At 40.2% G+C, this 25637-nt stretch overlaps 1 protein-coding gene across 1 annotated transcript in view; it reads left to right on the forward strand.

Annotated features, from left to right (window-relative positions):
• Nucleotides 1-822: 822 nt before the first annotated feature.
• Nucleotides 823-25637, forward strand: part of STPG2 (sperm tail PG-rich repeat containing 2) — a gene marked incomplete at both ends in the record, with an annotated part of 526196 nt that continues 501381 nt past the window's right edge. The window contains 4 exons of the mRNA XM_080697195.1: nt 823-931; nt 10542-10654; nt 11924-12082; nt 13815-13979. Coding sequence (XP_080553321.1) covers nt 823-931; nt 10542-10654; nt 11924-12082; nt 13815-13979 — 546 coding nt within the window. The remainder of the gene's footprint in view (nt 932-10541; nt 10655-11923; nt 12083-13814; nt 13980-25637) is intronic.

A 25637-nucleotide genomic window follows, 5' to 3' on the forward strand; every position in this document is an offset into this window, starting at 1 on the left:
TCCAACGCGGTTCCTCTTAGCACTTTGGACCACCCGCGGCTCCCTTCAGAGGTGCTTTTTTTTTTTTTTAATTATTGGTGCATTGGTACATTGTGGCCATATATCTTAATGCAGTACAAAATGGTGCTTTTCCTCACCTAAATTCGTGGGTGAGAACTTAGCTATGGCAGGAATGGAGGGAAAGCTTGCGAACCCAGGCTTTGCCCTCCCTTCTTTCATGGTACTGGGGACTGAATTGGGCTTTTCCATCATAATTTTTGCTGTCTCTCTCCTGACACCCTAGCTGATTTAGGGTCGAGTCATCCCTCATTCCCTTCTAACGCGTTTCCTTGGCCTCTGCGCGGGGTGAACACACCAGCAGAAGCTGCGAAGCCCAAAGGATCCGCCACTCCGGCTGGACCGGAGCTCAGCACAGGCGCTGCGCTGAGTGCGCATGCGCCGAGGAAGTCGGGGCTCGAGGGCCAGGTCCCGCCCCCCAGCTTCCGGTGTGCTAAGGAAGGGGCGGGGCCAGGGCCGGAAGCACCTGGGCGGGCCCCCACTTCCTACTGTCCTGACTGGGAGGAGCGCTAGAGCTCTTCCCTGGTGAACTGATGTTTGGGTGGGGTTTCTCTGGTTGTTGTCCCTTCCACTTTACCCTGGGGCTAGAGATTGACCCTGGGGAAATCTGACTCTAATTAGCGGGCCGTCAGGTAGTTCCTCCTCTAGCTCTGGGTTTAGGCGAGTTCTTCTCAGGCTTCAGGTTGCTGTCGCCTGTCTTTGGCTCCACACTTCTGTAGCTTTATTCCTCTGGTTCATTGCTGTTCAGCCTCGCCCACCCTCGCTATGTATGATCGGCCCCCCCGCCTGTTCAGGTGGGCAGAAGGTGGCAGCACTGGGGAGCTTGTGGGTCCTGGGTCCTACCAGGTACCTTCGCCCAAGCCGCGGGCAACAGGTAAGGGGTAGGAAAGGCCCCTTTACTAGGACGGGCGCCTCTCCTTCAGCCTGCCCTGATGTGTGAGGTAAAAATAAGGCGAAATAGTGCCACTTCATAAGTAGAAGAAAACACGAAGTAAGCAGGGAAAATGATAGGTCTAGGATTTTCATTTCTTGGATCCATTGACTATGTAAAATCCAAATGCTGTGTACTTCTAGAAGGTCCTGCTATCTTTTTGTAAATAATCCTATGTGCATCATACACCTTTCTTTCTATTAATCAGAAAGATATTTGCCAAGATGTAATTTTTATATTTATTTTGCAATATTATTTAAGTATAACCCCATCAAAATTTTCAGGCAGATACTTAATCCGATCACCACATCTCTTCAAAAATCCGAGAACCGGGCATAGCGGCACATGCTTGTAATCCCAGGATTTAGGCGGCTGAGACATTAAGATCGCAGGTTGGAGGACAGCCTCAGCAAGTAATGAGACTCAATAACCTAGTGAGACCCTGTTTCCAAATAAAAATAAAATCCTAGGTCTGGGGACAGAGCTTGGAGGTAGAATTCTTCTGGGTTAAATCCCCAGTACCCAAAATAATAAATACATAACTTCATGAGAACATGTTAAGGTTATGTTCTTGAGAAGTGAAATGAGGATGGATAATTTAAGTAGTTATTTGTTCTTACTTGTTTGCATCTAATGACTTAGACCAAACTTTTAATAAACATTTCCAGTTTGCTTCCTACTTTTTCTATTCTGATTATTTTTCTGGAGCTTAATGACACACAAATTAAAGTTTTTTTTTTTAACCCCGTTGTTAACGTGCAATTTGTGTGTGTGTGTGTGTGTGTGTGTGTGTGTGTGTGTGTGTGTGTGTGTTAGGTATTAACCTAGGAGCAATTCATCTCAGAGCTACCTCCCTTGCAGCTCTTTAAAAAAATTTTTTTTTTTCTGAAACAGGATTTTTCTAAGTTGCTGAGCGTTACTTAGACTGGCCACCAACCTGTGATCTTCCTGTCTCAGCCTCTCAAGTACTGGGATTACAGGTGTGTGCCACCACGCCTTGCTATGTCTGTATTTTATAAAAAGAATGTCAAGATTAATTATTCTGTTGACATGACTGGTCAATTCGGGTCTGTTTAGGGTTCTTTAAGTGTAGTAGAATTTATCATTTGTCAGTGTTTTAAATCTTGGATTTTACTGCTTTTCAGCATGTGATCTCAGTATTTTGGGAGGTTTTTATTGGCTGTATTTTAATCCTGTTGAGCTAGTATAATTATACATTTACTCCTCAACAACTTATTGGGCACCAGTGACCACCTAAAATGCTTATGCGCATGATATTTTTGATCCTTATTTTATTTTGATACAAATTACCACTTTTTAAAAAAAAATAGAAACAGTTCTTCTACTGGGAGCTGTTAACAGCATTATTTACTCCTGGCTCTTTTTTTTTTTTTTTTTTTTTTTTTTTTTTTTTTTTTTTTTTTTACTGTTGTTTTGGAGAGTATCTGACACGTGGTTAAATGCTGAATCAGGGAATCACTTTTCTCTCTCTTGTACCAACTCTTTGTAGATTTAAAAAAATATATTTTTCTAAATACTTTAAAAATATTTAGATACTGTAATTTCAATCCCTTGTTTGTTGTTCTTATTGTGGTTTTTCCATTCACATCTATCACTTCAACCATTTTTTATATTCTCATTCTGATTATTCCCAGGTGAAAATTTTAGAGATTTAGGTAATTTCTATGCCCAAGGTAAGCTTTTTCCTGATCTTAAGGCCTTCAGCATTGTTAAAGCTTCTTTTTAAAACGTCTCAATCTGGGTGGTCTTTGGCGCCTGAGATTCCAAGGATTTGAACTCATCGTTTTTCCTACCAATACTGGTTCCTTAAAAAAAAAAAAAAATTCCTTTCAGTTTACCAGACACTTTAAGCTGTGGAGTGATTCTAGCCTCCTTCTCTGCCACGTCTTTCCTGCTGATCAATATGCTCATTAAATCAATCCTCAAAATATTTCTGAAATTGATCCCTCTCCACTTTTTTTTTGGAAACAGGGGTTGCTGCTGAAAGCTTCACCAAGTTGCTGAGGCTGGCTTCAGACCTGTAATCCTCCTATCTCAGCCTCCCAAGTTCTGGATTATAGTCTCATGCCATGACACCTAGCTTGTAATAAGTACTAACATTTAGTGGAAAGTCCCACTAAAATGTGAGCTGTTTGAGGGCAATAATGATTTTTACTCCATTAGTCTTAGTTTTTTTTTTTTTTGCCAATACCATAACACAAAAGTATGCAATTAAAAAGCTAATCTTGGCCCATCAGGGTAGCGTATACTTGTAATTCCAGTGCGTGGGAAGCTGAGATAGGAGGATCATAGGTCTGAGGTCAATTTCAGCAACTTAGCAAGGTCCTTGGCAACTTAGACCTTGTTTCAAAATAAAATGGGGCTAGGAGGATATATCAGAGGTAGAAATCCCCTGGGTTCAATCCCCAGTACCACCCCCCAAAAAAATACTTTACAGAATAACAACAAAAAGTAAATTTAAAGTCTAATGAACCACATATAATGAATTAAAAACCGCTATAACTTGTGTTAACTCTGCTTAGAGGGCAATAAAAATAACATGACTAGGCCCCTCATATACTGTTTTAAAGGATTTATTAAACAAGGAAATTCCATGCTTGTGAACTCTGAGCAGCTTCACTGTTTCAATGATACTCAAGGATGACATGCTGATAACTGATAGGAGGAGTAGCTATTTCCTGAATCATTTCTCTGCTGGATTCCCTGGCAAGATAATGTAAAAGCAGCTACTACCCCTTTCCTAAGTGTATTCTATCTCACCTGTCTTGAAGACCACAAAACACTGGGCTATGTGGAAATATGCACAGTTACCGGGCGTGGTGGCGCACGCTTGTAATCCCCGCGCTTGGGAGGCGGAGACAGGAGGATCGCGCAGGTTCGAAGCCAGCCGCGCGCTGGCTTAAGAGACCCTGTTTCCAAATAAAAATATAAAAAATAGGTCTGGGAGTGTAGCCCGGAGGTAGAAGGGTTTCCAGAAACCCAAGTACCACACACACACACACACACACACACACACACACACACACACGAAAGAAATATGCACAGTTATTTTAATTAAGGACCAGGTAGATTGTATAAAATATGATGTTGGAAGAGCACTTGTTGAGGCATTAACTTTCTTGTTATGTTGAATTGCACAAGTGGAGAGGACCTTAGAGCTTTAGATGCAGACACTCTTCATTCCCAACCTTTCTCTTTCTCCTAACTACTCCACTCTTCTTCCAGCACCCTTCTTGGTCAGCCTCCAGTATAATGTCTCCACATTTTACTCAGGAAAATCTTCCTACCCTCATTTGCGAACTCCATTGCCTTCACAAGGGAGAGTCTCTTCCGCCTGGGATTTGCAACCTCAAAGGCCCAGGATTGAGCTATGCTTTCATGAGTAGGAAAAATAATGGATATTCAAATTCTAGATTAGTGAGAGCTGTGTCTGTTTTCCCCACAGGTATGTGGGAAGCCAACATAGCTTATCAAAGTAAATTTTTGCTGGAGACAACTAGCCTAGTACGATGTGATAAAACATATTGTAATAAGGTGATTGCTTTTGGCATTATTGTACTAATGAGTATGTCACCACTTTTAATGTTTATTTACATAATAAATGGAATCCTCATTAGTTCTATATTAGTTATCTATATTGCTTCAACAATCTGAGCTTAGTGATACCATCTCCTAAATATTTTCTTTCTCTAATTTTTTTTGATGGGGGAACTTTATCTGTCGCCGAAGCTCTGGGGATCCACAGTCCTGTATGTGCCATTGTGCTTATGCCAATGGTGATCATTTTTTATCTCATTAGCAAATCAGGGAGGCTCCAGCAGGAAATGAAATTTACCTTAATATAGTTTCAGTGATATGTATATGATTGCTTTATAGGTTGATATTCCTAATGAGTACACATTTCCAAGACCTCGTCATTTCTCATATGTGAAGAATGCTTTTGTTTTGTGGTGGTTGTGGCTGTAGAACTTGATTATTTATCACATACTGCCCACCTTGTTTCTCAGAGTGAACTTTATTGCTTCATGCCAGTTTGATTTGCTTTTGCTTTGAAGCTTCAAACTCATTCTTTCTCAAACTGAACTCAGTTGTTCTTTTCTCTCAAATCTTTTCCTCTAACATATTCCTTTTTTAAAAAAATATACTTGAGTTTAAACCCAGGGGCATTCTACTAAGCTACAATTCTAGTCCTGTCTCATTTTTATTTTGAAACCGTTTTCTTTTTCTTTTTTTTTTTTTCAGGGAAAATATATATTTTTTTTTATTGGTGCACTGTATTCATACATCATAGTAGGATACATACTTTTGTAGACATACATGCACACTTTTCCCAGTCAGCCCCCACCCAATCCCCACCCCATTCTCTCCCCATCCCTCCCTCCCATGCTTGGCTTAGTAGTTGACATCTAGTATTATGGCAATTTATCTAAAATTAAAAATGATAATCTCACATAACAGTTTCATTTGTCTGATACCAAGCTTTTGATGACTTAAAGATAACATTTCAATATTTCTTTGTGCTTTCTTTCTTACCAGAGAATATTTTTTTCTATTTTTTAGGTGAAACTATCATATATTTGTTTATTTATTTTTCAGAAAAAAATCTATCATAATATGGAATATGGAGTCTAGGTACCCAAAACGATCTTGAAAAAGAACAAAGCTAGAAGATATATATTTTCTGATTTCAAACCATATAAAGCTACAATAATTGAAACAGTGTAGTACTATTCTAAAGGCAGATATATAAACCATTGGAGTTAAATAAAAGCCTAGAGCTAAATTCTTCCCTATATTGTCAAGTTATTTTTAACAAGGTTTCCACGGACATTTGGTGGTGGAAATGATAATCTTTTAACTAAATATTGTTAAAAAAATAATTACATGGAAAAGAATAAAATTGGACCCTTACCTAATCCCATATACAAATATTAACTCAAAATAGATAATAGACCTAAATATAAATCTTAAGACTATAAACTTTTAGGAGAAAATCTGGGTCATAAAACCTCACAACATTGAAATTGGCAGTGATTTCTTGGTTATGATTTCAATGGCACAGGCAACAGAGGAGTATACAGGCTCCCTAAAAAATAAAAAAAAAAAATTGTATATCCAAAGACAATGTAAACAGAGTTAACAGTTACTAATAGAATGGGATAAAATATTTCCAAATGCTATATCTGAAGGTATATTAATATTCCAACTAGAAATCCTAAAAATTAACAACAATAAAGGCAAACAATACCATTTAGAGATAGGTAAAAGACTAACATAAATAATGAATCTCCACAGATAACCAATCTTAATTGTCTGTTGGATGGAAACTCTTGTTTCTCTGGTTCTGGTGTGTGTTACCTATTTCTTCTTTGTAGTTAATCTCTTTAAGTACCTTCTCTAGTGCTGGTTTTGAAGACATAAATTCCTTCAGTTTCTGTTTGTCATGGAAGCTTCTTATTTTTCCATCTAATTTGATAGAAAGTTTTGCTGGGTAGGAAATTTTTGGCTGGAAGTTGTTTTCCTTCAGAGTTTGGAATATGTTACTCCAAGCCCTTCTGGCTCTCATGACTTGGTTTGGGAAGTCTGGAGTGATTCTAATTGGTTTGCCTCTGAATGTCACTTGGCCATTTGTTTTTGTTGCCTTTAAGATTCTCTGCTTGGCTTCCACATTGGTCATTTTGACAATTATGTGGCGTGGGGATCCTCTTCTCCAATCCTGTCTAAAGGGAGTTCTATAAGTTTCCTAGACCTTTGTATCAACCTCTTGCTCTATGTTTGGAAAATTTTCTGCTATTACTCCTTTGAAGAGATTGTTGATCCCTTTGGTTTCACTTTCTTTTCCCTCCTCTATTCCAATTATTCTTAGGTTAGCTCTCTTAAAATGGGCCCATATTTCTTCAATATCAGATTCCTGTTGTCTGATATTTTTTTCTAGATTAGAAACTATGCGTTCATTTTTGGATTGCTCATCTTCTAAGAGCGAGATTCTGTTCTCCATGTGTTCTAATCGGTTGTTTGTGCTTTGAATTGAGGCCTTTACTTCATTAATTGCATCCTTTATCTCTTTTTGGCTCTCTCTGAGTTCTTTTCGAAGCACCTCTATTATTTCTACAGTTATTTTCCTGATTTGATCTTCTAGAAATCTCTGATTTTCTGTTTTATCGGGTTCTGATGTTGTGGGGTTGTGGGCATTAATTGCTCCAGTATTATTCCTCTTTCCCATGATTTCCGATGTTTGTGCCTTCTCTGGGTTCTTCCCTTGGGTCACTATGACTTCCCTTAAAGTGTTCTGGATCTCGAGTCAGTAGTATCTCCGACCCCACTACTCCTTTACTGGGTTTTATCACAGAGTCTCCGACCCAGAGAGTCGATAGAGGCTGCTTTAGACTGTGGGGGGTGCCAGGTTGCATGTTCTCCTATGGTGTGATATCTCTGCCACCGCCCCTCCCCCACTGGGTCAAGTCCCAGGGAGTACAGTACTGGGATTTCTCCGCAGTGGCCCGCAATTTGACTCACTGTTCTTGAGTATGCAGATGTAGCTGTACTGGCCTCGCTGAATTCGCTGCTGCTGCCGCCGGTGGCAATATGGCGCCGCTGCTACGCCCTCGGCTATGGGGCTGGCGTTTTTCTTCTTGATTTTGATTTCTACTCTGAATCCCTGCAGCGTGTGCTGAGCTCGGCCACTGGGAGCTTTAGATGCTCTCTGCGCGGAGAAATCCCGCCTGGCTGTTCCGCAGTGGCTCACCTCGCCTTGCTGTAGCCGTCCGTGAATTCGCCGGTGCCTCCGGCAGTATGGCGCTGCTGCCGCGTCTGCCGCGTCCTCGGGCGCAAGGCCGGTTATCTCCTCTGTGGCTCTGTTCTCAGTCCGCTTTCTCTCTGGAGCCTGGTGATTTTTTGTTTCACTGGTGATGGTGTTTTCTGGCTATGAAAGGCGCTGATTTTGTGGTAATGGATATTTGTTGTTAGCGGGGCTCTTAAGCCCCGCTTTTCTCGGTCGCCATCCTGAAACCGTTTTCTTAATTGCCAAGGGTCTTGTTGAGTTGTGGAGGCCAGCCTCAAACTTGTGAATCTCCTATCTCAGCCTCCCAAGTTCTGGGATTATAGGCATGCACCACCATGCCTTGTGTCCTCTCCCATATATATATATATATTTTTTTTTGGTACTGGGGGTGGAACTTAGGGGCTTTCTATCTAGGGGCTATACTTCCAGCCCTATTTTATATTTTATTTGGAAACAGGGTCTCACTAAGTTGCAAAGAGCCTCACTAAGTAGCTGAGGCTAGCTTCGAACCTGCGCAATCCTCCTGTCTCAGCTTCCCAAGCACGGGGATTACAAGTGTGCGCCACCACGCCCGGCATCTCTTCCATATTCTTAATGCCTTCTCTCAGTGATTTATCATTTGCAGTTTGCGTGTTATATGTGAATTTATTTATATATTTAAAATCAAACTCTACTAACCCTAATCCCCCCGAAACCTTTTTTACATTTTATGTCATAGTTATTGGCAGCATTATTTGTAGTTTATTACTTATTTGTCTTATTTCCTCACTATTTAAAAATCTATCTTATTTATTATTGTACCTTTGCTGCCTATCATACATGCATATTATATAACAAAGCATACAGTATTGTGGAATAAATGACTAAGTGTTTAGAATATTAGTTATAAATTATATATATATTTTTTGGTGGTACTGGGGTTCCTGGAAGCCCTTCTACCTCCAGGCTACAAATACTTTTATTTAGAAACAGGGTCTCTTAAGCCAGCGCAGCTGACTTCGAACCTGCGCGATCCTCCTGTCTCCGCCTCCCAAGCGCGGGGATTACTAGCGTGCGCCACCACGCCCGGCAGTTATAAATTCTATATCTGTTTATTGTTTACTATGCAGAACACTGTGATAAGGTGACAACCATCCTGGTTTGTCTGAAACTATCCTAGATTTAACTTTAAAAGTCCCTTGTCTAGTTGGTCACTCTAATTTTAAGTATTTAGGTATAGTTTAGCAAGTCCCTGTCTCAAAATAAAATTTGAAAAGGGCCTGAGTAGCTCAGTGATAGAGCTCTTGCCTAGCATGTACAAGGCCCTGGGTTCACTCCCCAGTATTGCTAACATAACATAACATACATATGATACTGTATGATACAATGAAGTATGGGAAAATATACCATGTGTTCAGGAATGAAAGAAAGCTAGAGTGACTATATTAAACAGACAAAAAAGATTTTAGAACAAAGAGTAACAGGGATAATAAAAACAATTCATAATGACAAAAGGATTTAACAGTCCACACAGAAAAGCAAGTAAATGGTTACTGTACAAAGGAAGACAGTGATAACCTGTAAGATAGTGCTTGCTTGTGGAGGGAAGAGGAGTAAAAAGGAAATTTTGGCAATATTCTGTTTCTTGACTTTTATTTTATTTATTTATTTATTTATTTATTTATTTATTTATTTATTTTGGCAGTACTAGGAATTGAACCCAGGGGCATTCTACCTCTGAGCTACACCCCCCACCCCAGCCCTTTTTCTTATTCTTTATTTTGAAACAGCATTTCACTAAGTTGTGGAGGGCCTCACTAAGTAGCTGAGGCTGTCCTTGAACTGCAATTCTCCTAAGTACTGGGGATATAAGTGTGTGCCACCATGCCCAACATTGACTTGACTTTTAAAACTCTTAAGACTTTTAGAATTCTTGACTTTTTAAACTTTACATTTATATTTATGTGTTTTTATGTACAACAATGATTGCATCTCACAGCTTTTTATGTTTTTAAAATTCTTGCATTCAGCCAGGCGTGGTGCCACATGCTTGTAATCCCCGTGTTTGGGAGGCTGAGACAAGAGGATCGCGCAAGTTCGAAGCCAGCCCCAGCTGGCTTAAGAGAACCTGTTTCCAAGTAAAATATAAAATAGGTCTGAGAGTGTAGCCCGGAGGTAGAAGGCCCCTGGGTTCCATCCCCAGTACCACCAAAAAAAAAAAAAAAAAAAAAAAAATCACGCATTCATTAAAGTTGTATGAGATACATGATATGAAAAGCGAGAAGCTAATCTCAGGTCAGTTCTGAGGCAGTTGTCATCAGAACATGGCAGAGTGCCTAACTGAATTTTACTTAAAAGTGGAAGAAATAAGCACACAGCCCCCATGTATTCAACATATTATTGATGGAGACTAAATCTATTCTATACAAGAGAAAGTGGGCAACAAAGAAAATTGTGAAAGCCAGAATTCATAAAATCTTCACGGAGGTATTCCAAAAGAACAGACTCTTCTGACAATAAACTGAAAGTGTATGTGAATATACTGATAAAGATGAAATATGTAAGTGTATATGGATTAACTAAGTATATACCAAATATAAATACAAATTCTGATCTTATAATAGAATTTTTTAGATATAATAACTTTTGTGGCTAGCCATTAGCTCTGAAAATATAGTTTCAGTATTGAGGGTACTAAATAATTATGTATATTTTGAGTGTTTTTTCCTGGAGTCCTATCTTATCTGCTAATGATATGATTCTTTTTTATAGGCGGCTATGCACCATTTCTATCTTTGAGTATCAGAGAAAGTGCTTTTACTATTGACTGTGACACTGAAAAATATGTTCCAGGTCCAGGACACTATAATGTTTCAGAAGCACAGGTACATTTATAAAGTTATTATAATTGCCTTAGTTAATAAAAATCACATTTTCTTCCTCTCATCATCCAAAATGTTGTTTGACATATTTTATTTCCCCCTTGTATCAGCTTATTGCTCTTTTCAATCTATATTTTATAATTCAAATAATAGAAAATGAGTACATTTGATATTGATTGCATGATTGGGTATTCTTCATTGCTCTATAAATCCTGTCAGACACAAAAGATTGTTACATGGTGCATAGACCATGGGAATAGGAGCACGGGTCTCTTGAATGAATTATGGGTCCTTGAAGATACTCTGTTTACAGATTTTTGAGACTGTGTAGAATTAAGAGGCAGATTGTGTGGAGAAGGTTATAGCTTTAGAGTAGAGCACAGAAACCAGTTTCTGGTTAAGATATGTAGAAGAGGATGGCAGCAGAATGAAGGACCTGGTTTTTGTGCTCTAATGCTGTAGTCGTTGCCCTTGTCTTATCTGTCTCCTATTTCTGTGCAGTCTCAAAAGTCAGTGACAAGAAGGGTTCCCTTTATGTTTAGAAATGGTGGATATATTTCCATAATTATGAATATAATTTTTTGCTCTTTGGTAATTTTGTTTTAATTAACTGGCTGTTAGTTGATAATTTTCTGATTCTAGAGAATCCAGACATGTGCATGTTGAGTCATGGAAGATTCCTTCCATTGTGTTCTATGCAATAAATAAAGTATAAAACTAACTTGAGTACAAAACCCAGTGTTATCAATAAGCCTATATAAATTTCTCTGGAAGTGACCAATATGTTATTTGTGAAAATAACTATTCCTAAGTAGGCTTAGAAGGTTTGATTTTTCACTGCAATACAAATGCCAGCCACTTTAAACCTCATTTTAGAAGTATAAATTTTTCCATGGCCTGCAGAGCACACAGAGCTTTGGGAATTCCTGACTTTAGTTCTGTTTTTAAATTGCTTTTTATTATATTCTCTGACAGGGCCCTATGTAGAGTAAATTTTAGTTTGAGTTAAAAGTTATGACTGACAACTATCTTATTATCTTTTTTTACTAGAACTGTGTGTGTGTGTGTGTGTGTGTGTGTGTGTTACTGGGTATAAAACCCAGGGCCCAGCACATGCTAGACAATCACTCTTAACACTAAGCAACATCCCCAGTCCCCCCTCCCCCCAGGTTGGGTTTTAAAACTATTTATAATATTTAATATTTATCAAATAGGAATTAATTACAAAATACTTCTTTTAATTATTTTACAATTTTTAACTTTCCTATTTAGTATACTATAAAAGGAGGCCAGAGTCTACAAAACCGAGAGAAACGTTTTAAGAAGTTTAATTCAGATAATCCAGGCCCTGCAAGCTATGATCTGTCTTATCCTGGAACGCTAGAAAAAATGAACAGAGAAATTCTAAAAGCTAAAGAGCATCTTCAATCAGTATGTTATTATTTTAAATTATGCTTCTAATGATATTTATTTAAAATAAAATAGAAAAAGTTTAATATCATGTGTGATGTTAAGTCCATTTAAAAATCCATACTCTAAAAATGAGTAGTTTGTATGAATTTTGTAGCTAGTTTATCATTGAGAATATTCACTCAGTGATGTTTATAAACTTTATTATTGTTTACTAAAAATATTTTTGTGGTTTTGGGGATCAGTCTCAGGACTTCATGAATGCTACCAAGTGCTCTACCACTGAGATGCATCTCTGACTCTAAACTTTAGTTTTTAATGTATTCGCTTCTGACTTCATGTTTTTTTTTTTTGCATTAAGCAATTCTTTTATTGCACTTTAACACCTTTTGCTTAAAACTTCAGCTATTGTTTCATTCCAATATTCTCAATATTCTTGGTGCTAACACTTAAGTCTCAATCTATATTTAAAAGTAACTATATATATATATAGTTACTTTAAAAAAAAATATATATATATATTCCCCCTCCCTTGGACAAAATAACCAAAACCAAAAATAATATAAATATAGTTAATTTAGGAACGAGGCTTCTGCAATGAAAAGTGCCATGCAGTCTTGAGCTCAAGCCCTCAGCAGAGGAAGGCTGTGGGATAAACCCAGTAGGTTCCTGGTCAGCTGTGGTCCTTTTGCACAGAGATGGGTGGACAGCATCACTTGGAGTACTCTACCTGGCAATGCAGCACTGTAGCCACACCTGTGGGGCCAGTGGTCTAGTAGCTGTATCCACACCAGTTCATAATCATTAGCCATAGGGCAAAGCTATGCTATTTTCTTTTGCTGTTGGATCTCAACTGGGCTGCTGGCTTATGACAGGTCATCCTGGCCAGCGATCACACAATGAGCAGGTTCACAGTCACCTTCCTGCCCAAGGCCTTAACAGTTCCTTACTGGTGCTTAGTTTCCAGTGGAAAACTCCCTGTGTTATCAGTGGCTCCAGTAGCCTGACTTCATTTTTGCTCTTAATAAATCTATAATTGCTTCTAGTGTGGTGAATAGGAAGCAAAGGAGGTCTTTAAAAAATACTTTTGTCAGCTGGGCATGGTGTTGCACGCTTGTAATCCCAGCATTTGAGAGGCTGAAACAGGAGGATCGCGGTTTGCAGACAGCCTACTTAGCCCTTTGCAACTCAGTGACACGCTGTTTCAAATAAAGAATAGCTGGGCGTGGTGGCTCACGCTTGTAATCCCCGCGCTTGGGAGGTGGAGACAGGAGGATTGCGCAGGTTTGACTCCAGCCTCACTGGCTTAAGAGACCCTGTTTCCAAATAAAAATATAAAGAATAGGTGTCTGGGAGTGTATCCCGGAGGCAGAATGGTTTCCAGGAACCTCGGTACCACCAAGAAAAAAGAAATAATAGGGCTGGGGGTGTAGCTCAGAGGTAGAATACCCCTGGGTTATATCACCAGTACTGAAAAAAAAAAAGGAATTGTTGCTTCTTATGATAATTTTAATATATGTATGTGGTGTGTGTGTGTGTGTGTGTGTGTGTGTGTGTGTGTGTGTGTGCCTTTGGTCTATAATATAAGTTGAGACATGAATTCACCCCTTTAAGGTGCTTCTACTTTTTGGTTTATATTGTAAAATTCACTAAGTCAATATTTAATAGTTGCCTTCTGGTAAATTTTAATATTTGGTTTTTATTCTTTTTCTACTTGCCTTTGAATAAATAACATAAAGTCTTTTCCTTACAGAAAATTTCAAGAGCACCTACAGTAAGCAGAAGTGTTGATGTTCCTTCCATTCCTTCTTGTGGACACGCATATGGTTATCATATTAATGAGGATGACAGTATTATAAAATGCTTTCCACCTGATATTGACCACACACTAGGTCCTGCATACTACAAACCTCAGTTTGTAAGTGGAAGACATTTCATAATAACAATTGTGAGCCTGTGATTAAATATGTTTTCATTCATGTAACACTAACTTCAATAACAAAAGATCCCCAAATTTCAGTAGCTTCATATAGTAGAATTTCTTTTCCTCATGCATATGGACATCTACACTTAGTGGGTGGGAGAGGATGTAATATTATGAGTGAGAGTTTTTTTTCAGGTCATGCTGGGTTTGAAATTTAAGATCTTTATGAGATGAATCTGCTTTACTGTGTTTAGTATTACAATCAAACTCCTCATAGTTTTTTGTGGATTAAATTATATTCACAAATTTAAATTCTTTTGTAAATAAAATCCTTATGTTTCCTTTTAAACTCAGGGAAAATATTGATGTATTTCCTATGATTATTCCCTGTGAAAGGGATTTGTAGTAACTGTTACCTGTTTCTTCCTAGATATGTGAGACTGTTTGTAGCCTCTTTGTTAAGTCTGGCCATATGACTGAGCTTCAGCTCTCAGGCCTGAGAATGCCTATTCTTTAGCCAAACTGAAGGGACATTATTACTATACTATAGTTATTTGTATTTGTCTTTGGATGTAGGTCCAAACACCTTAGAAACCATTTAGTTTGTGGCAGTTTATACTGAGGAGTTTCAAGGTCTTTGATCCTTTGTATTGTTAATATCTTTTTTTCTTAAAATATTTTTATTGACCAGGCATTTTTATTGATGACTAGTGGTGTACACTAGTAGTCCTAGTACTTAGGAGACTGAAGTACAGGAAGATCTCAGATTCAGGGACAGCCTCAGCAATGTAGTGAGCTTCTCAGTAACTTAGTGAGATCTTGTTTCAAAACTAAAAATACAAGGGCTGGATGTGTAATTTGGAGGTATAAAGCCCATGAGTTCAATCCCTAGTACAACACATAAACATTATTATAATTTACATGCTATATTGAACCATAGATAATTAAACAATAATAATAGACACCATGTACCCATCAGAAAATACATATTAAAATTTTGTCATGCTGAATTAGGTATATTTAAAAATATATTATTATAACGTTTACTCCCCCTGCCCCCTCTCTACACTAAAAAATTAACCTAATCAAGAAATGGGCAATTAAACTAAATAGACATTTCACAAAAGAAGAAATGCAAATGGTTAATAACTACATGAAAAAATGTTCAACATCATTAGCAATCAGGGAATAATAAATGCTGGGAAATAGGAACTCTTCTACACTGCAAATTAGTGCAGGCACTATGAAGATGAGTGTGGATATTCCTCAGAAAACTGGGAATAAATACACTTATACATTCCAGAGTATCTTTCCAAAGGGTTTGAAATCAGAATATTATAATGATATATACATATTCGTGTTTATAGCAGTACAATTCACAATATTCAGATCATGGAAACAGCCTAGGTATCCATCAACAGATGTATGGATCACAAACTTATGGGATATATACACTGAGGAATCCTTCTCAGCAATAATGAATAAGAGAATTATGTCATTTGCAGAAAATGAACAGAGTTGGATAACATTATGTTAAGTGAGATTAGCCAGCTACAGAAATTGAAGGATCATATGTTTACTCTTATATATGGAAGCCAGGGAGTATTTGGGATATAAGAAGGACTTTAGATAATGGAGGAGAGAGGGAGGGGTTTAGGGAAAGGTGGTTGTAGGTGGAGAGAGAATTAATTAAAGAAACACATAAAATCCATTGATTTTATGTACAGGTGTGAAATTATAAATGCCAATCTCAGTATCAGGTATGGGGAAGGGGAGGGAGTGGGGAGGGAGAGGAAGGGAAGCTTACCAAGTGCTGTGTGCATATCACTCATATCCCCATCACTCTAAACTACATTATGATGTAAAAATACAGTGCATCAATAAAAGTATATTTGGTGGGTGTGGTGGCGCACGCTTGTAATCCCCGCTGAACCCATAGCATTCTACCTCTCAGGTATGTATACCCCAGGTATTTTTATTTATTTAAAAATAATTTTTTTTGTGGTACTGGGGGTGGAATCCAGAGGCTTTCTACCTCCGGGCTATACTCCCAGACCTATTTTATATTTTTTATTTGGAAACAGGGTCTCACTAAGTTGCTGAGAGCCTCACTCAGTAGCTGAAGATGGCTTCGAATCTGTGCGATCCTCCTGTCTCAGCCTACCAAGCGCTGGATTTATAAGCATGTGCCACCACGCCCGGCTATTTTTTAAAATTTTGAAACAGGGTCTCACTAATTTGCTGAGGGCCTTGCTAAGTTGTTGAGACTGGCCTCAAACCTGGAATCCTCCTGTCTCATCTCCAAGTTCTGGGATTACAAACATGTGCCACTCAGACTCCCTGATTCCTCTTAATTTAGACCTATGAATGCAATTCTTACTTTAAGATTATATTTTATACATAAAATATGTCTTTTTAAACTTTTACTGGTGCACTGTAATTATAGCTCATAATGATGTATATAGAATGATAGGAATATACATACAACACTTAGGGTGTTTCCCTCTGGATCCCACTCTATCCACCCCTGTTCCCCTATATGTCCCCGTTCCTCCTCTTTCTTCCTTTAAACCCCTTCGACCACTTCACTGGCATCTCTACTCCTTTATCTGAGGTCTCTTTTATTACTAAATTTCTAGATTCTAGACATGAGAGAAAACACAACTATTTGCTTGCTTTTTTTTTTTTTTGTGGTACTGGGGATGGAACCCAGGGCTCCACCTCCAGTCCTACTTTTTAAAAAATTTTTTGTTGATGCACTGTATTTATATATCATAATGGGGTAAAAATCTTGTGTAGACATAAATGCACACATTACCCAGCTAGCCCCCACCCAATCCCCACCTCACTCCCTCCCCATCACTCTCTCCCATGCTTGGTTTAGTGGTTGACTATGATCTGAATAAGTATCTCCTGTGCTTCAAAGAGTTTCCTTTCTCCCCCCTCCCATCCTCACAGTTAGGTTGCCTTATTTGCTCCTCTATAGGATCTCCTTTTTAACCTGGAATTCCTCCTATGGCCCATTTCACTTTAGCTTTCACATATTAGGGATAGCCCTATTTTTTATTCTTTAATTCGAAACAGGGTCTCACTGAGTTGCAAAGGGCCTCACTATGTAGCTGAGGCTGTCTGTGAACTGGGATCCTGTTTCGGCCTCCTGAATATTGGGATTACAAGTGCGCCCCACCATGCCCAGATATGTTTTTGAGATATTACTTGCTTTCTGGGTCATGCTAAGCTCATTTAGCATAATAGTCTCTAGTTCTGTCCATTTTCCTGCAAATGATATATATTTTTTTCTTTTTTTATGGCTGAGTAAAATTCCCTTGTGTGTATTTACCACAGTTTTGTAATCCATTCATCTGTGGGTGAAAACCTAGGCTGGTTCCATAACTTAACTATTATGATTATGCTGTGGATATACATGTATTGCTATAATATTCTAACTTCAGTTTCTTTGGAAAGATACCCAGGAGTTGTATAACTGGGTCATATTGTGGTTCCATTCCCAGTTTTCTGAGAAAATTCCATACTAATCTGTGGAGTCGCTGCACTATTTCTTTGTTTTGGAATAATATATTTTCTATTAGAAGACCAAATTAATGTCTCCAAGCTTTCCTAGATGTGTAAAATCTTCACTGGGTATGATGTACCATTCCAATAATCCCAGATACTCTGGAGGCTGAAGCAGGAGAATCAAATTCAAAGCCAGTTGGGCAATGGATGTGGTGGTTTACACGTGTAATCCCATTATTTGGGAAGCTGAGACATGAGGACTGCAGGTCCCAGGCTAGTCTCAGCGACTTAACAAGGCCCTCAGCAACTTAATGAGACCCTCCTTCAAAATAAATAAAATACAATAGGGCTGGGGTGGAATGTAAAGCATGCTTGAATCCAATCCTCTGTCTGTCTGTCTGTCTGTCTGTCTCACACACACACACACACACACACACACACACACACACACACACACTGGGCAACTTAGACCCTATCTTAAAAACAAATAAAATTTAAAATTAATAAAAAGGGCTGAGGATATAGGTCAGTGGTAAAGTACCTCTAGGTTTAACCCCTGTACTGGGATGGGGGGATTAGAAAAGTATCAAACAAAAATCTTTTATCCATTTGACTATAACTTTGTTATATAAACTTTATATCTTTCTGGATGAATTATTCATAGAAAACAGAAAGAAGAAAGTTCATCCCATGGGGCCTCCGAGGCCAGGACAAGAGCCTGCCGAGGGGTTAGGCCGGTGCTGGGGCCAGCGAGGCCAGCATCGGAGCCTGCCTTGAGGCAATTCCGGTACTGGGGCCTCTGAGGCCAGGATAAGAGCCTGCTGAGGGGTTAGGCCGGTGCTGGGGCCAGCAAGGCCAGCATCGGAGCCTGCCTTGATGCATGACCAGTGCTGGGGCCTCCAAATACGGGATCGGAGCCTGCCAAGGGGTTAGGCCGGTGCTGGGGCCAGCGTGGCCGGCATCAGAGCCTGCCTTGAGGCAATGCCGGTACTGGGGCCTCTGAGGCTGGGATCGGAGCCTGCTGAGGGGTTAGGCCGCTGCTGGGGCCAGTGAGGCCGGCATCGGAGCCTGCCGTGATGCAAGGCCAGTACTGGGGTCTCCGAGGCCAGGATAAGAGCCTGCCGAGGGGTTAGGCCGGTACTGGGGCCAGCGAGGCCGGCATCGGAGCCTGCCTTGAGGCAAGGCCGGTACTGGGGCCTCGAGGCCAGGATAAGAGCCTGCCGAGGGGTTAGGCCGGTGCTGGGGCCAGCGAGGCCAGCATCGGAGCCTGCCTTGAGGCAATTCCGGTACTGGGGCCTCTGAGGCCAGGATAAGAGCCTGCCGAGGGGTTAGGCCGGTGCTGGGGCCAGCGAGGCCGGCATCGGAGCCTGCTATGAGGCAAGGCCGGTACTGGGCCTCCGAGGCCAGGATAAGAGCCTGCTGAGGGGTTAGGCTGGTGCTGGGGCCAGCGAGGCCGGCATCGGAGCCTGCCTTGAGGCAAGGCCGGTACTGGGGCCTCGAGGCCAGGATAAGAGCCTGCCGAGGGGTTAGGCCGGTGCTGGGGCCAGCGAGGCCGGCATCGGAGCCTGCCTTGAGGCATGACCAGTGCTGGGGCCTCCAAATACGGGATCGGAGCCTGCCAAGGGGTTAGGCCGGTGCTGGGGCCAGCGTGGCCGGCATCAGAGCCTGCCTTGAGGCAATGCCGGTACTGGGGCCTCTGAGGCTGGGATCGGAGCCTGCCGAGGGGTTAGGCCGCTGCTGGGGCCAGTGAGGCCGGCATCGGAGCCTGCCGTGATGCAAGGCCGGTACTGGGGTCTCCGAGGCCAGGATAAGAGCCTGCCGAGGGGTTAGGCCGGTGCTGGGGCCAGCGAGGCCAGCATCGGAGCCTGCCTTGAGGCAAGGCCGGTACTGGGGCCTCGAGGCCAGGATAAGAGCCTGCCGAGGGGTTAGGCCGGTGCTGGGGCCAGCGAGGCCGGCATCGGAGCCTGCCTTGAGGCAATTCCGGTACTGGGGCCTCTGAGGCCAGGATAAGAGCCTGCCGAGGGGTTACGCCGGTGCTGGGGCCAACGAGGCCGGCAGTGGAGCCTGCCGTGAGGCATGACCAGTGCTGGGGCCTCCGAGGCCGGGATCGGAACATGCCGAGGGGTTAGGCCGGTGCTGGGGCCAGCGAGGCCGGCATCGGAGCCTGCTGTGAGGCAAGGCCGGTACTGGGGCCTCCGAGGCCGGGATCAGAGCCTGCCGAGGGGTTAGGCCGGTGCTGGGGCCAGTGAGGCCAGCATCGGAGCCTGCCTTGAGGCAAGGCCGGTACTGGGGCCTTGAGGCCAGGATAAGAGCCTGTCGAGGGGTTAGGCCGGTTCTGGGGCCAGTGAGGCCGGCATCGGAGCCTGCCGTGAGGCATTACCAGTGTTGGGGCCTCCGCGGCCGGGATCGGAGCCTGCCGAGGGGTTAGGCTGGTGCTGGGGCCAGTGAGGCCGGCATCGGAGCCTGCCTTGAGGCAAGGCCGGTACTGGGGCCTCCGAGGCCGGGATTGGAATCCTGCCAAGGGGTTAGACCGGTGCAGGGGCCAATGGCCAGCATCGGAGCCTGGCGTGAGGCAAGTTCACTCCTGCGGCCTCCAAGGTCAGGACCAAAGCCAGCTTAGGGGTTCAACCAGTTCAGGGGCCAGCGAGACCAGAACTGGGGCCTCCCATGAGGCAAGGCCGCTGCTTGAGCCAGCGAAGTCTGGATCAGTCCACTGAGTAGCCAGGCCACTACTGGGACCATCAAGAGTGGGATTGGTACTTGCAACGCAGCATGCACAGAGAAATATCGCAGAAAATATAAATCAGACGCTTCTCTTAATCAGCAATAACTAGGAGGAAAAGGGCAACAGGAAGAGGTTGAGCTATAGAAAGGGCCCTATAGTGAAGCAACTAATGTGACCAATCAGAGGGTATGTAATACTGGAGGACGGAGCCTCTTTAAAACGCAGGAGGTACATAAACAAATGTATCAAAGTAAATCACCAAAGAAGTGTGGGATGGAGGGAGGGGGAGGGAATGGGATGGGGGCTGGAGGAGGGCTGATTGGATGATGTGTGCTTGTATATCCTCTCAAGTCTTGTACTCCAATGTGATTGATATATGACTACAATGCACCAATTTAAAAAATAAATTAATTAAAAAAAAAAAAGTTCATCCCATAATATTAATAGGTCCAATTTATTTGATGACTGATTTTATTTAAGTCTAGTTAACTAACACGTACTAGAATAAAAATCCAAATCTAATCTTCAAAATTAGTTATGTAGAAACATAGATTTTCATATAAAATAAAGGCATAATTTAATATTCAAGATTTAGAAAAGTTTATTATGATTGAATTATGATTTTTATGAAATCTGTATCTTGAATTTGAGAGAGAAGCCAGAGGTGTAGTGGCAAAGCCTAGGTGCTGAAGACTTTTATTTTCTTCTGTTTTCCCTGCAGGAAAACAGATTTTTCAAAGACTACTGCATAAAAAATTCTGTAGTATGGTTAAATCATATATTCTCCATAGTTCTTATAATTCTACATAGTTCTTTAGCTGTGTTTTGAGATAGTACTATATGTGGGTTCAGTTTCTAGATGTGAATATTAGTAGAAAATAAAAAATCTAAAATAATATAGAAATATAAAATAAATATATAATATAAAATAAACATTTAGTTAACAAATATATAAAATATAAATAAGTATCTAGATGAGTATATAAAATTCAAACAAAAATACAAATATAAAATAAAATAATCTGAAAGATGCGTATGAGTAATTATGTGATTTTGTCCTAACTGGTGATTCACATCTACTGGAAGTATCTGATAAAGCTTAATATAGAACTGAGAGTTATATAGCAGTCTAGCTAACAAACTTTAGCTAAATTTAATCTTTAAGAGAAATTTTCTATATAAATTATTTTGTGTAACATTTTGAATGATACAATCCAGGTATTCTCTATTAGCTGGATGTGGTGGGCTACACCTGTAACCCCAGTACTTGGGAGGGAGAGACAGGAGGACTGCAGATTCTAGACTAGCTACAGCAACAGTGATGTAGTAAGATCTTGTTTAAAAATAAAAAAATAAAGTTGGGCGTGGTGATGCATGCTTGTAATCTCGGTACTTGGAAGGCTGAGACAGGAGGATGGCATGTTCAAAGCCAGCCTCAGCTACTTAGTGAGGCTTCAAAATAAAGAATAAAAAATAGGCTGAAGGGGTAGCTTGAAGGTAGACTGCCCCTGGATTCAATCCCCAGAACTGCAGAAAAAAATAAAAAATAAAAAGAGCTGGGGTATAATATAGAGGCAGAATGCCTCTGGGCTCAATCCTAAATACCTTAAAACAACAACAACAACAACAACAACAACAACAACCACACACACACACACACACACACACACACACACACACACACACACACACGGAACTGTTAGAAGTACATCCCCCCCCAGAGGTAGATTTCCCAAGTAAAATTTGCAGTTGGAATTATGATACTGACATATTTGGTAATGATAACATGCTGTGCACTCCCTGTGTGCTGCCATACTAGAAAGCAGTCCATTAGTGTTTAAAATGATGCACTTTTGGACTTTGGACTTTTAATTCTTCACAAATTCTACTTCCATATTTAATTATAGAAGGATATTAGGGGAAAGGTTACATAACTTCTTCTTCATTCATTTGTCAATTAGAGTGGCATTTAAGTAATTTTTCTTCAAGTTTTATTACAGCATTCACCTAGAATAATGCAGCACCATGCTGAGTTTGCTTCAATTAAGTCATATTTTATTTGCTAAAGACTTTCCAAGTTGACAGTGACCTTGAAGGTGCTATTGTCAACACTCCTGGCATAATAAAGCATGTAATTTAGAAATTAAGAATTCATCAATTTATTCTTCATTTGATCTATATTTTTATAAAGCTTTTATTTATTTTTTATTTTACTTTTTTGTGGGCATGGAATCCAGAGGTATTTGACCTCCGAGCTACACCCCATGCCCTATTTTTTATTTTTTATTTTTTTATTTTTATTTTTTTGGTGGTACTGGGGTTCCTGGTAGCCCTTCTACCTCTGCTACACTCCCAGACCTATTTTTACATTTTTATTTGGAAACGGTCTCCTAAGCCAGCACACGCAGCTGGCTTCGAACCTGCGTGATCCTCCTGTCTCTGCCTCCCAAGCGCGGGGATTACAAGCGTGCGCCACCACGCCTGGCCTTATTCTTTATTTTGAAACAGAGCCTCACTAAGTAGCTGAGGCTGTCTGCAAACCGTGATCCTCCGGTCTCAACCTCTCCAGTGTTGAGATTACAAGTGTGTGCCACCACGTCTAGCTTTTATAAAGCTTTTAAATTAAATTTTAGATTGAATAATTCACCTGAGTACTATAGAGGTTAGTGGTTAAATAATTGTTAATCCATATCGTTTATATTAAGTAAATTTTATTGTATAGAAAGGAAAAGGATTTTGATAATGTCCTGAAATTTGTGTTTATATATGCACATATGTATGCACGCATACATAATGTTTCCTTTTACCAGATTGCCTTTAGAATTGTTCAATAGTTGAACCATAAAAATATTAATAATATAAGCTCATCTTAAGAAAGCTTCTTGGTCATAATTCTCTTTAGACCCTGAAATGCTATGTTGAATGCTATGTTACTATAAAATATTAACATGGAACTGGATGGGGGGGGAGTTCTCAGTGTTAGAGCAATTTCCTAGCATGTGAGAGGCCCTGAGTTTAATCCCCTAGACTGGGAAAAAAAAATAGCTTAACATAATGTTTTAGGCTAAAAAAAAATGATGTAAAAGAGGACTTATCAAAATGATCTTTTAAAATATTGAATTTTTTGATACATCCATAGGATATAGTAAATAAACATGTTCCTGCATGTAACATGCAAAGTGTTTAATATATTTAGCATGGCTATATTGAAGAACAATAGTAAAACAAATTTGCACAATTATGAAATTCTAATTTATTTTTAGGTAAAAGTTAAGTATAACGTAAATGAAAAGTGTTTTCTTTCTACCATCAAAGTTGCCTGTGTACTTTAAAATCCTTGTATCTCTCAAGTACTTTCGTTTGAAAGATGCCCAGAATATTTTAGCAAAAGAAAGGCTTGTATGGAGAGGCATTCCTATTTTTTTTTTTTTTTTTTTTTTGTGGCACTGGGGATGGAACCCAGGGACATTCTACCTCTGAGCCACACCCTCAGCCCTATTTTTTATTCCTTATTTTGAAACAGCACTGCATTACAAAGGGCCTCACTAAGTAAGGCTGGCTGCAAATCAGATCCTCCTGTCTCAGCCTCTCAAATACTAGGATTGTAAGCATTGACCAGTTGCTCTCTTCCTCAGCTCTGTGAAATGTAGTATCTTTGGAGTTACTAGTGACCCTATAGGAACTAGTTGCTTTTTGGCTTCTCTAGTGGAACCTGGTTTGTGCCAGTAGTCCTCTATTGGCATCTGCTACTCTGTTGGACATGCCAGGCTTTGCCACTTCCTTATGTCATTCTGTTACACATTGTGACATTTGTCTCTGTACCTTAAATGCAAAGACTTTGGTCTGTTTTATTTCCTTTTATGTTATACTTAGAAGTCCTAAAGCAACATATACATACCTTATGTCTTAGAGAGGTTGGTGGGATAGCTCTTTGACTATATATTCATAGCTTTGTTCCTTCAAGGATGCAACATGGGGTGGAGCTTCAAAATTGTGTATTCATTAGAATTTCTACTTGTAATACTAATAGCAACAATAATATATTACTTTAACACAGTGCTTTATAGGATTAATTTGCCTGTTACCCATAGTGTTCACACTGATTATATTAATGAGGAGATTAAAATGCCACTCTACCATTTGTGTTATAATTTATTAGAATGGATCTGCAGATCAATAATCCAAGTACACCGAGACTACATATAATACTGGACTTATTCCCAGAAGAAGTAAGGATTAATCCTTTACATTTATGTAATAAGTTTTCCCAGGCTTCACTGGATTATAGGTGCTAAAGAGAATAATAACAGTAAAAATAATGTTTGTAGCACAAATATCAATGCTTCTTGTCTCCACTTATCAATATAGAGCACCTCCAGCCTTCTGTAGTTCACCTTTCTAGAAGTCCTCAGGGGTTGTCTCAACTGTGCTCCTCAGCAAGTTTGTTTCTGTGGAGCACAGCAGCTGCTCCACCAGGAACGTGTCTCTTGCCAGATGGTGCTCTCTGCTGGGCATTCCACTGTTCTCCATCACAACTGAAGCTGTAGGATGAGCAGGGGTAAAGGTGAGGGGGACAATGCCCTTATGTTATCCTCTACTAGAAGGGTCTAGTAGATTTTTACTGGTGCTTTTTTTTTTTCTGTATTGGGGATGGAACCCAGGTGCATTGTACCGTTGAGCTATACCCCCAGTCCTGCTTTTTAGTCTTTTTATTTTTGAAACAGGGGCTCGCTGAGTTGTAGCTTTTTTTTTTTTTTTTGTACTGGGGATGGAACCCAGGGGAATTCTACCTCCAAGCTACACCCTCTGCCCTATATTTTATTCTTTATTTTGAAACAGGGTCTCACTAAGTTGCGGAGAGCTTCACTAAGTAGCTGAGGCTGTCTGCAAACCGGGATCCTCCTGTCTCAGACTCCCAAATGCAGGGATTACAAGCATGCACCACCACACCTGGATCTTTACTGGTTCTTTTAACAAAATTTTATTTTCTTAGATTTTTTGTCATAGCCCATTTGTACATCACAAAACATAGGTATAAATCTAGTGGGAATTGTCTGTAGTAGGAGGCAAATTCAATCAACAGAAAATTCTCAGTATTTGACATCACCATCTTTTTTACATTCACCTTCTGGCTGATTTGTTCTATTAGTTCCAAAACATCCCAGTAAATATATGAATCCTACCTGGGCTTACCTGGCGACTCCCTGTTTCTCTACCTTTAGCATCCAGCTATGCTAGTTTCTATTTACATTTTGTTGTGATATCCCTAAGCTTTTTGGAATGTTGCCTCTCTAACTAGAAACAATTTGCCTACTTACTACCCTAAGAGTCTTTTGTTATCTCCAATTTCTTTCTCTCTGGGGATGTTAATAAGAGTTTAGCATAGGATCCTCTCAAAATGTATAGGCTAC

This window comes from Muscardinus avellanarius (assembly GCF_963383645.1).
Source record: "Muscardinus avellanarius genome assembly, chromosome: 6".
Taxonomy (NCBI): domain Eukaryota; kingdom Metazoa; phylum Chordata; class Mammalia; order Rodentia; family Gliridae; genus Muscardinus; species Muscardinus avellanarius.